The 13,227-nt window shown below is 48.3% G+C and overlaps 2 protein-coding genes across 10 annotated transcripts in view; one reads left to right on the forward strand and one right to left on the reverse strand.

Moving 5' to 3' along the window:
• Positions 1–7,009, forward strand: part of LOC135920698 (uncharacterized) — a 40,800-nt gene extending 33,791 nt beyond the window's left edge. For both annotated transcript variants that reach the window (XM_065454920.1, XM_065454919.1), the window contains exons 11-12: positions 700–885; positions 6,462–7,009. In XM_065454920.1, coding sequence (XP_065310992.1) covers positions 700–885; positions 6,462–6,593 — 318 coding nt within the window. In that variant the 3' untranslated portion in view covers positions 6,594–7,009. The remainder of the gene's footprint in view (positions 1–699; positions 886–6,461) is intronic.
• LOC135920709 (uncharacterized) overlaps positions 1–13,227 on the reverse strand; it is a 311,372-nt gene that overhangs the window by 87,617 nt on the left and 210,528 nt on the right. The gene's annotated exons all lie outside the window — the stretch shown is intronic.

Genomic DNA, 13,227 nt, shown 5'->3' on the forward strand with positions numbered 1-13,227 from the left:
CTGGTGTTTGTTTTTATCTAGCTCAAGACTTTTTCTTTTCTTCTGCATTTATGAAGTGTCCTGATACGCTTATTGCTTGTTCATTCTTTTGTGTTGACTGTGTTTGATTGATCTGGCTCAGGATTTTTTATTTTATTTATTTGCTTTGATCAAGTGTCTTGATTTGTTTATCGCTTGTTTATGATCTGGTGCTGTCTAGACGCTGCCTTATATATGGGTCTGCGGACTCGTCAAGCCGCCAAGTGGCAGCTTTTTTTCCGTAGCCCCTCCATCTGTAGCACCTGATGGAAAATAAAGATTTGATTTGATTTGATTTGAACATACATATTGTATTCTAGTGCGGATCAGCACAGGTGACAACGCGCTAATTTTCATGCCCGGCCTAGCTTTGTGTACTTCGACTTTTGGGACAACATCAACGCAAGTAAAAGGAAACGAAAAACCCACGCTAAACGCCTGTGAAGGATGAAAAGCAGCCTGCTTGGGGAGATTTTCATGCCGCATGCTTACGAAACGTCAGGTTATAAAAGAAGGAAGTGCCGCGCCGCACTTCATCGATACTTTCTGCATAACTACCACACCGAGTATTTCCTGCAGTTTTCGTTGCCTATGACACACTCTCTGAATCTGAATCTTCAAAACCAAAAGAGTGCCGCTATAGGTCAACGAGTCCAGGTCGCTCGAATGTTGTCATTGCAGCTGGAGCGCAGAACGAGGCTGATGGCGCCATCGAAATCTCGAGGCCGGGCATTGGGGGACCGTGGGAGAGCCGATGCGTCTGCCGAAGAATACGTTGCTTCTGAGCCCTCTGCAGCCGATGGAGATGGCGCTTCGTGGTTCAGCTCGTACGTCAGCGACACCCACATGAAGAACATAGTGCTACCCGTATCCTTATTTCTTTCGTAATCATACCTTTCGTGGCGCTGTTCGCGCTGTGTGAAAGACAGCGCCGTTTTGTCCACGCGCTGTCAGGATAGGGGGCTCAATCCCATCGTCCGTGGTCCTTTGCCAAGATTGGAGTACGGCATGAATTCGAAGGTAGCTGGCCCATGCCGTCGTCCAACTTATTTACGCTGAGATCGTTGATGAAGTGAAGAACTGCTTCTCATCGAGAACGAGGAAAAGGGTTTATTTACAGAAATTAAATCAGTCTAACATGACTGCTTGAGAAAAAGAGTATCAGTCCAACATGACTGCATGAGAGAAGTGAATCAGTCTAACATGACTGCTCAAGAGAAGTGTATCAGTCTAACATGACTGCTCAAGACAAGTGTCCTCAGCATTCGCACAACCACAGTTTTTATACACTCGATCCGCCGGCCATACGAGGCGGCGACTGTTCGTTTACTCATCACCAACTCGCCGCTGCTCTGCAGATCAGTTTACAGACACAAAGACACACACATTCCGAAGCCCAAACGACGGCGTTGGAGGGGTGCCGTTCCGGGAACTATCGGTGCCGATCGAGGGTCGCTCGTTGTTTTGCGTCATGCCGAAGCGTGAGAAGCCCCAAAATACGTCTTCCCCATGGCAGCTTGTCCATGCGTGTCAAATCAGGTCCACGTTGGGGAACTCCGAAACCATTGTTCACACACCGAACTCGTCCCGTCACAATGTCGATGGGGCTGGAGGAAGGAAGCGGGTTTTCAGCACAAAGGCCGCTTCTTCGAACGCCTCCTAGCTGCAGTGACGGAGAGGGTGCGGAATGCGCGTCTTGCACCCCTTGTCGTAATCGGGTGGCAAGGTGGCAATCTTGCTTAGCGGCTCGCCATTCTTAACAGCGCATAGAGGGGCTCTATAGCGCCTATATATATATATATATATATATATATATATATATATATATATATATATATATATATATATATATATATATATATATATATATATATATATATACGTAAGTTGACCTCACCCCCCGTCCGTATAGCTTGCTCGTCACGTCGCATCAAGAATGCATAGAAGGTAGCCACACAGAACAAGCTAACGAAACCTTCTGACATGCTCGAGGTATATGTATGGTATACTCCGTCTTTACAACGAAATCATCGCGACAGAAGGTGGAGTTTGTTATGAAGGCACTTCGTTAAAAGCAGAAAGACTCTCAAAGAGCCATACTATAACTCCGGAAATGCAATGTAGTATAGTCCGGAGACTCGTGATCGCAGCTGTTTCGTCAGTCGGTTACGATCGGGTGATGCACTCACAGCCTCGAGAAACTGCCGCCACGCGGCGAAGTCGCCTTCGCAGCGCTATTTGGCTGCGTAGGTTGACACGAGGAAAAACAAAGGTCCACGGTGTGTGCTGCGCCGAGCCCTCTCACGCGGGTTTCCCGCTTCGCGCTACTTCACACAGAATAATCCGGCATATAAGGTGCAGCTCGCAGAACTTCGAGTAAAAGCGATACATCGAATAAAACTATTTCGTTATGACGTCGGCTCACCCTATGTGCTCAGTGGTGATCGGTGTATAGCGAGCAGGAGTGCGCGCGACGCCTCTCATTTTTCTTGCCCCCTTGCGTTTCTCGCGGACGCCTGCCTGTCCTTGGCGCAAGCCGTTGTTTTTAAATTATCTGGCTTTACGTGCCAAAACCACTTTCTGATCATGAGGCACGCCGTAGTGGAGGACTCCGGAAATTTCGACCACCTGAGTTGTTTAACGTGCGCCTGAATCTAAGTACACCGGTGTTTTCGCATTTCGCCACCATCGAGAGGCGGCCCCCGTGGTCGGGATTCGATCCCGCGACCTCGTGCTCGAGCCGTTGTTTCACTCTTCCGTATACCTCGAGCAGTCTTGTTCCGCGTCGATCGCTGCTCTGCGCTGTCTGCACGCGCTCGCGCCGCGATTGCCGGAATGCATAATTTAGTCCTTCTCCAACGGTCCCCCAATGGGCGTAGCGCCGTAATTGAAAACGATTACGTGAGTCATGCGGACGGGGCCAAGCAGTATGGCGAGAGAGAAGGAGAGAGAGCGGGTCAGCCTCTTTTATTACTTTTTTTTTCTGCCCCTTTATTCCGGCCTTTTACCTACCTGCTCGCTTTTCGTTCTTTCTCGATTCGTTTGCGTTGTGTGCGCTTGCTACGCAGTCTGTCTCCCCGCGAGGCGTAGCCAACGATCTACACCCGAAATCTCTTTCTCCGAGTCCTCGCACCAGCGTCGTCATACTCGTTTGGAGCTTGCGCCGCGGTCACTCGTTCCCGTTCCGCTTTGCCCCCTCCACTGCCCAAACCTCCTTGTCTGCGATCTCTCTTTCGCGGCCTCACATGATCCGCTCTGCAAAGCAAACAAGTTATGTCTTAACTTAGAACCTTTATAGCACCGTGGTCTGTACTGTGCCTTACAGAGTATTCATTTGATATATACATATACTTGTTATTTTTCTTACGGGCGCGCTTGTTCCACAAATTTTTTTATTATTAACTTCAGTGGCAGAGCTCCTTAGACTCACTTTATTTTATCCTCCTTTCCACCACATGCGTACTTCTTTCTCTGTTTCTCTTCTGAATTTTTATTATTTCGAGGGCAGTGGTCGGAGAAAGTTTCAAGTCAGCGTTGATCGCACTTTGCAGTGTTGACGGTATTTATCAACCACCTCTCTATTCTTCTCGCTCAACTTTTTTTTCTTTCTTCTATTGCTTCCGAACTATTCAGATCGCTACTCCCCCCCCCGCCCCCTTCCCAGGCCTTCGGCCATAGCATGCTGAAATAACCCCACCCCCCTCTAACGTTTTCGTTCACTCTTGCTCTTCACCGTGGCTCGTTTCTTGTTTTCTTTTTTTTCGTATGCTTGTGCCAAATGGGTCTCGTAGGGCGTCAGAACCACGTGACCTGCTCTCCTCCTCGCTCGTCTCCCTAGTACCGCAGCCAAAGAGGAACATGGAAAACAACAAGCAGGGAAACCAGACAAAGAAAGACGAAAAAAAAAAGATATCTAGCAAGAGGGAGTTGGTGGGAGGGTTAACGAACCTGTGATTTCACGCGGTTCGTTATGGGGGCCGCTTGTCCAGATTTGACATATGGTTCCGGAAAATGATCGGAACGAGCAGATGGCTGCTGCCGTGTAGCTGCGCCCCCTGCGTGGTAATGGGGAAACGAACAGCGTGGTTTCTGGCTCTGAGGGAAAGGCCCATATAATTAAGAGTGGGCCCATGGACCCACCTCCTTGATGTCACCTCTCGAGTCGTTAGAGACGTATCCTTTCGTAATGGCCGTCCATGAACGGGCGTGCAAAAATCTCATCAAAGCTGGCGCTGTTACTATCATACTGAAATAGAGCGTATACGCTCTATTTCCACTACTTCACCCACTACTATTCCCACCCACACACTATTCCCACTACTTCATCGCAGCGGCGGGCAGCGCCATTCATTCATTCATTCATTCATTCATTCATTCATTCATTCATTCATTCATTCATTCATTCATTCATTCATTCATTCATTCATTCATTCAACACTGATGACTCGTGGTCTCATTGTGCAGATGTGACACTACCGTATTTGTATGCTTATATAATTGGTGTACGACTCACGTGAAGGAACGTCACAATATTTGAGGCGTCGATTTTCTTTTCTTCGTGTCAACAGGGGAGGTATTCTGTAGGAGTCCACCTAGAGGAGTGTCCATTTCGGCCGCTGCTGATTGCTTGGGACCGGTCGTCTCCTGCTCGCTCGTAAAGCTGCATCCAGTCAGCAGCGGCCGAAATGGACAGTCCACTATAGACCGTTTCATCGGGCGAGGAGGATAGGGCGCGCGGAGAGCCTTTCCTCCTCTCTGGCTTGGGCGATCCGGCGCGGCGCTGCTTGAAAGTATTGCTGTCGCGTGCTGCGGAACCATTTTGAGATGTTTTAGATCTTACTTTGTGAAATTTACGCCATGTTCGTTTATATAAGGTCGTCAGGGAAGCCTTTCGGTGCATCGGTAACTACTGTAGGCAGAAATATGTCTTGGGGGCGCAAAAATGTGACGCGCATAATCAGCCGCGGTGTGCACGCATTATCAGTCGCGGTGGGTGTATGTTTACTATTTTGCTTATATCGATTTTAATTCAACAAAGAAAACCAGTGTCTCTGTATTACCAGCAATAAATGGTAAATCAGCTCACTGTCTGATCGATTGGCGTATAGGGAGTAAAACATAAAACATAAGAGCACATGCTCGTGCACGGCCAACCTAAGGCAACCACGAAACATCTGAGCGGCACGCGCTATCAAATATCTGTGATACACTGGCATCGTTCTCACGCATTTCAAGTCTAGTATGCTTGAAATTACCATATGTCTACGCTAGCCTTGCTGCATGAGGCCCATAGCGCTGCTCAACACAGCAATCACTGCGGTTGGTGAGCCAGCACGATACATATATAAGCTGTTTGCTTCGGCATTGCCTTTTTGGCCTGTATACAGCCATAATATATGAGAGGGTTCGCATAAAAAGAATTCGATGGCTATTTTTGAGCGCAAAATTTCCGTAATACGTGTGAGTGCGTCGCAGAGAACTGAACGAACACAACCGAAAAAAGAAATTCGGTTATCATCCTCTTTCTCTAAAAAGCAAGAGAAAACGGGCTAACGCCGCACAACGTTTATAAATATATAACCGCTGATGCCGTATGCTTGAACCATGCGCTATATAGAACAAATATATATGTAATCCAGCACCTACTACTGCTTAGGACGCTCGCGCAATTCGTAAACGGTCGCTTTGCTGGACAAGCTTAATTCAGACTGTAAGGTATGCTGCTATTACTAGCCAAATCTATTTTATTCATGGGTGGAAACCTCATCCATCCAACCAAGTAGTCACACAATGTAACCTGCAGCGAACAGTTTGAACACTTGTCAAAGTATAACAGTACAGCTCCTATCGTAGCAGAACGGTATACCCACGCTGTTACGATCGTCGCGTATGTTTCATGGCTCCTAAACCGCAGCTTAGAAATAGAGGATAATACTGAAATAAGGTCACATTAGTGATTGGAACATTCAGAAATGCACAATTGATCTCCGAGACTGATTGTATGCTCAAATATGCGCGCACACATCACGCTGCGTGTTCCGTCCACCTCAACGCCAGCAGAAATTCCGGCCGTGACGCCTTAAACCACTTCAGCACGTCTCACAGAGCCGTTTACCACGTAGAAAACGCACGTCATACTAAATAGACCGCACGACCGCGAAAACAAACGCCAGAACCTACCGCCGAGCGTATACCTGCCATGCGAAAGACCGCTTTCACCCAAGCCAGTATGGCGCTGCTCATAGGCGGCGCCACTGCGTTCACAATATGGCGGCGCCTACGGAAAAACGGTCTATAGGTGGACTCTTACAGAATACCCCCCCCCCCCCTCGCCAGAGATAGACACTGCCCCAGATTTCATTCAGCAGCGAGTGTATACGCGTGCGAAACGGTTCATCTGATAAAGCCGGATTCAGTACTTCCTTGACTCAAGCGATGCCCAGGTGCTTATTGCGGCGGTGGCGCTGTTGTCGTGCCTCGTGATCGTCATGTGCATCTTCGTCGCCGTCGAGTGCCAGAAGTTCAACGTGGTCTCAAGGGGTGGCGATGTGGGCTTGCCGGAACATTCCGACTGAAAGGAGTTATGTGCAAGGAATCACGAGGACGAAAGAAGGTGCATGGTGGACACACAGGCGTTCGTTCGTTCGCTCAAGCACCTGTGTCGACCGCGCCTTCTTTTGACCTGGCTCTTTTATGTTTTTATTTTTTTTTTTGCACTTAGCTCCTGCCTTTAGAGCTCTGAAACATCACGCTACCGCGAGGATCTCCTTGTTTTTTATTTAATTTTATTGTCGTGGTATGACGAAAAAATAACGCCGTAGAAAATATATATATGCTCTTTCAGCGCCAAATACACGTTTAAAGATACTTTAAGCAGTTAAACAAGTTATAATCAACACAAAAGAAGCATCTTACGCGCATCAAAAACACCATACAATATAACTAAGGGGACCCAAATAAATATAATCAATCTCGTTAATCAAGAGAAAAATCAGAGGACCCCTAAGTATACTCCTTATGGGTTGCCAGTTGAACGCCGCTGAGCGATCCTTCGAGTTGTGTACTCCTCGCGGTCAAGCGAGGGCGTTGAGATGCTTGGCCAACGCCTCCAAGACAGCGAAAGGCCGGTGCACTTCGATCCGTGACTTCATGCTACTTTGCCCGACTGCCATGGAATCTACTGGAGTCGCTCCCGAGTAAGCCGCGTTGATTCTGACGTCACCGTTTTCGTCACGCCGAGCTTGGCAATGTAAATTTCCGTCCAAGTAGCATGAAGCACAGTGAACAGGCCTGCTATCTAGGAGGCGCTGGTTTAGCCAATTGGGTACGATGGACTCGATGGCAACCAAAAGTCAGTGGGACGCCTCGCATTGGGCGCTCACGGGAAGGCTACAAATGAAGCTGTGTAGGATGATATGGGCTCGACAAGTTTTGAAGTGAGAGAAGCTCAGACTAAAATTGATTATGAAGAACTACTGAGAAGTTCGGAAATATGGTAATGGGCTGGGAGAGCGTTCAGATATTTGTGCAGGAAAAACATGGATTCACGGTGGAGGAAATGAACTAGGAAGCTTTCCAGCAAGTATGTGACCGGTATACGGTGAACAACATGGCAACAAAGAACGTCAAGCGGAAAGTCAGAGAGGCTGAGGTAATCTCATGGATGGCGGCAATGGAAAAAAAAAAACTGCTATGAGTGACTACTTAAGAGGGAAAAAAACGAGATCAGGAAAGAAGCAATTTATTATAACTCAAAGGAAAGCTCTCTACTTTTCGAAGCTAGATCAAGATGATTTAGAACACGCACTGATATAGCGAGATACAAGGAAGAAGCATGTGCTTGCTGCGGTAAAGCTAAGGAAACGATGGAGCATGTTTTATTAGTATGTGAAGGTTGATTTAGGCACCTCCGGCTTCATTGAAGCCCTTTGGTTCAGCGATAACAGTGGGAAAGTAAGCATGTCCGCAATATAGATTACTAAAGGGTGATTGGAAGATTGGTGGAAGTAGGGAAACGACAACAACGGAGGCGTACTACAACGAAGTTCCCAGTAGGGGTCCAAAAAGTCTGGTGATGTTAATTCTTCGTGGGATTTTCTTCTTTTTTTCTTTTTTGAACATAGGTAGGAGATTAGGCAATGTAATAACAAGAGCTTGGTGGCGCAACCCACCACCCCATACCAAAGGGGACATTCATAGCATCCATCCATCCTTCCATCCATCCATCCAAGTAAGATACGTGGCTTCTGAGCGTGGGGTTGTAGATTCGAAACTCACTACCGACAACCTTTTTCCTTTCGAACTCATTTTTTTGAACAGTAATTTATTCATAGCGATTACCGAGGCGAAGTTGGAACGCAGGCGAGAGCTTGCACGGTCAAGGAACGCGTGGATAACACAGGCTTCGCAGAGCGAGGGTGACGTGGCGTCGTGGCATTGCCCTCTTCCCTCACGCCACACCTGTCGCGCCAGCGAGGCAGCAGGTAGCGCTTTCACACGCCCTGCTCTGTTGAGGAGCTCACGTGACTTGGCGTCGCAGCAAATGCGAATTTAGGTGCCGTTTCGCTGCTACAGACGCCGGCTTTTTCGTTCGATGGTACATTTGATGTTTTTGCATCAATAAAAGCAGGTCGCTTACTGGGCTTCCTCCTTCGCTTCAACACTTCGCATTGCTAATTATGTCGTTGTCTGTGGTTGTTTGCATGACAGCGAATGCATAGCACTGCCTGTACTGTCATAGCGTTGCATAGCGTTGTATGGCGATGTCCACCAGCTCCGCCAGTACAAGTCGTTCAGGAGTAGTAGCATGAAGACACGCGTAATTCTTTTGATAGCTCCAGTAAGAAGCCAACGGACAATGAAGCCAACAAGAGTTTTGGTGAAATTAACTGTATAATTAAAGACGAGGGCTATTAATTTACGATTAACTCGGTACTTTTACGAAAGGAAATGGAAAACAAGAGTGACAGAAAACAAGTTTGGCGCCGCACGATCCTAACCCGCAACCTCCGAACTCGCAACCTCTCTATTTAATTATTAGAAATACGAAACTCACCGCAAATTTCACTATCAGGTTTAATTAATAATATGTTTACTTTCCTCTGTTTTCCTTGCCTTCGTTGTCTGCTGGCTTCTAATGTTTTGAATCAATGTGCGTGTATGTATATAATTAAGAAAAGGGGCGACTGATCGGCCGAAGTCGGGAAAAGAAAGAAACGCCCAACTTTACAAGACTAATGAGAATGCGTACTTCAAATCGCACACTCACTCGGAGCCGAGAAAACTCGTCATTATTTCAGGTTCACTTCTATGGGGATCCCACGCCACAAGTTGCGCTTTCCCACACAGCTATCGATATGCACAGTATGCATCTGGCCATCCATGACTCGACGGTTTGAGGCTCCGGACTCGCGGCCACCACCGCATCGTACTGTATACAGTCTATAGCCGTGAACCTGAGCGCCTCGCGGTGGGCATGGGAAGAGCTCCGGTGGAGTGTACGGTGCGGGACGCGTAGCTCGCCGGTCCATTAGGCCGAGGGGGGCGGTCGGCGCGGCCTGTCGGCACGGTCACGCGACGCGGCTGACCGCAGCCCGTGGCTTGCAGGTAATGAATTGACTCAGCGGCGGCCAGACGAGCGGACCTTTGCCGTCCCACGCGCGGCTTCCCCACGATGTGTGTGTGTGTGCGCGCGCGCCTGCGCCCGCCCGCGAAGCTACTCGGCATCGCACGCTCTTGCTTTTCCTACAGCGCGCGTAGGCGCCGTCCTGTCAGGCTACAGAGCCGCGGGGCGATGATACATCCCCGTGTGGACACAAAAGTGTGGCGAGAGAAAGAGTGCTTCGCGCGGTGGGCGCACGCAGCACCCGATGTCCATCTCTACTCTTAAAGCGCAGGAGGAGGCAGGTTTTCCTGCAGCGTCAGTTCCACTAATGGTAGGAACGACGACGCACCGAAAACGTTAGTCCTGCCGTGAGTGGTGGTAAGTCAGAAAAAGACGCAGGGACAAACGAAAGGGAACTTGAGGTACCAGGGTTATAGCTGCACCTGACGTCGTAAGATCCGTACAGCGTCAGCTCAGGTCTAGTTAATATAGCGTGGCGATAAAAAATAATACGCAGATTTCACGCACTCGCTGCGGAAACAGGTTTAAGCGAATCGGTCTATAGTTATTTGCTAGAAGCGCCGTTCTCGTTTAGTGACGATTTGCAAGTATAGGCCACGCGACCAAGTTGGACACGTTTGTATACCGGCAAACGCCTCTAGCTCGACCTGTGGCTCTACACCACCACAGACACGTCCTATAGAAACCTGCGTCCTTTGCACATACTACGCACCGAAATAAAATTGTCTAGCACAAAGTGTCTTTTAAAGTACTTGTTTGTAACCGAAAACGACAGTGTCACATTGCTGGGAAGATTGGAAGAAGTTCATGAAATGTTCTCTATAATGGGGAATCAATTGCTATAAAATAAAATTAAAAAGTTGGATTTAAGAATTCTGGTGGACTAGCACCGCTGGTAAACTAAGCAGGTTCGTAAACATACCACAGGTTGTTTGCTACGTCAAGCAATCGCTCCGTCATTATGTCATGCATGGTTGGTACAGAAATGGGTAAATCGACGTTCGCCCTTGAATTGCGATTGTCTCCGCCGACGTCAGTCGTGGATTCCTCTGGAACAAGTCTGCAAAGAAGCAGTTTGCTAGCTAGGTTTGATTGAGCATTTCCTTCTTTTCTCGTTTATGTATATGGCAAGGAGTAAGCTCGAAATATGTAAGAAGCAAAATCAAATATTCTTTGGCGCTGTTTTCGCTACACCAACAAAACACCGAGAATTGGTGTTCTCGAGAGTTTACTAACTTGCTAGCCAACAACAGCGCATTTCATGCTTACGCGTATTAAACTATACAAAAAGTGGCTCGTTTGTTCCTACCTAAAGTACAAGTATTGAAGTGCACAATTAGCGCTACAAATTTTTTCTGATATCCCACTTTTCTTGCGTGTCTCTGTTATATGGTAAAGCTCTTGCTTAACGAAAATTTCTTTGAAATATAGCTTAGAAACAGCTTGTGCTTCGGTGCATGCTTAGATGCAAGGGCCAGCGCTCTAAGGCCCTAGCCACGTGAGACAAAGGAACAGAAACAAGGGTGCCGTCTGGTTATGAGGCTGACGAATTCAGCGTCCGCGGATCTCGCATCTACGAGCACGCACTCAAATTAAAGTTCTGCAGCGCGCGCGCACGTCGCAAACAATGGGCGAACTGGGGGCAACGTACCGCCTCCTGCAGCCGCTGGGGTCCCGTCGCGCAATTACGGCGATGGCGACAGTAGATTATCGCTGGTGAAGGAACAGCGATGAAGGCATCTTTCATGTATGAGAAAAAAGAGAAAAATATATAAATGAGCCGACGGTGCAGGCTGGCTGTAAAACACAGTGCTTTTGGCTAAAGGAGCAGAAAGCCCGGGCAGTGCCCGTACAACGAAAGAAAAAAAAAACTAAGAACAAAAACAAAGTCGTCCATTCATTCCCAGAAGGCCCTTTTGTCTTTCCCTCGCTAAGTATTACGTGGCTTCGTCTGCGGATGCCAACTGTCGCCGGGTCAAAAGGTGGTACAGCCGAGGTCCGTTTTCTCCGGGAAAGAAACACCATTTGTCATGCTGCGATACACACGACATGACGGTGCGTCGAAAGAAAAGAGTGTAGAGGAGAGGGAGGGGGGAGGAGTTGCATGGTGTAGGAGTAAGGGAAACGTCGATAGCGATCGGGCCTATACGAGGGGGACCAGCGCGTAGTCTACACGTTTCAGTACGCGAGCAGATTTGTCGGTTGGCCACGCATGTAAATGCGTTTATGCGTATGTGAACAACGCGGTCTCGGAGATTGCAATGCACGCATCTGCCGGACCTGGATTGGATATACGAGATTTGGCACCGCGATTTAGCGTCTGTGGACTCGACTCTGCGGCGGGACGGAGGGTCACGTTTTGGATTGACAAACGCGAGACGGACGCACTTAACGGTTGCTATATATATATATATATATATATATATATATATATATATATATATATATATATATATATATAATATGGAGATGTGAGAGAGTGTGCAGCTCCGACGTTCTTTGAACGCATGAAGGCCGGCAGGTGCTAGCTGATTTGCATCGATTCAAGGGCAAAGTGCTTGCATTTAAGGAGGGCAGCCGACGAAAGACGGTGAAAAACGATGACAGGAAAGCGCGACAAGTCTTCGCTAGCACGCGCGCACACACGCACGCGCGCGCACACACACACACACACACACACACACACACACACACACACACGCACACGCACACGCACACGCACGCACGCACGCACGCACGCACGCACGCACGCACGCGCGCACACACACACACACACACACACACACACACACACACACACACACACACACACACACACACACACACACACACACACACACACACACACACACACACACACACACACACACACACACACACACACACACACACACACACACACACACACACACACACACACACACACACACACACACACACACACACACACACACACACACACACACACACACACACACACACACACACACACACACACACACACACACACACACACACACACACACACACACACACACACACACACACACACACACACACACACACACACACACACACACACACACACACACACACACACACACACACACACACACACACACACACACACACACACACACACACACACACACACACACACACACACACACACACACACACACACACACACACACACACACACACACACACACACACACACACACACACACACACACACACACACACACACACACACACACACACACACACACACACACACACACACACACACACACACACACACACACACACACACACACACACACACACACACACACACACACACACACACACACACACACACACACACACACACACACACACACACACACACACACACACACACACACACACACACACGTAAACGCACGCTCACTCACTCACTCGTCTTTGGCGCTGTTTTGCAGTTAACGAAAGTGGGTCGACTAGCCAAAACAGACATTTTGCTAGATATGGGGCTGGAAATCATTGTTTGGTGCAATTTTTTTTTAATTATGATAGGAACAGTTGATAGGTCGGATGCC

Source organism: Dermacentor albipictus, chromosome 5 (genome assembly GCF_038994185.2).
Source record: "Dermacentor albipictus isolate Rhodes 1998 colony chromosome 5, USDA_Dalb.pri_finalv2, whole genome shotgun sequence".
In the NCBI taxonomy this organism is placed as follows: Eukaryota; Metazoa; Arthropoda; class Arachnida; order Ixodida; family Ixodidae; genus Dermacentor; species Dermacentor albipictus.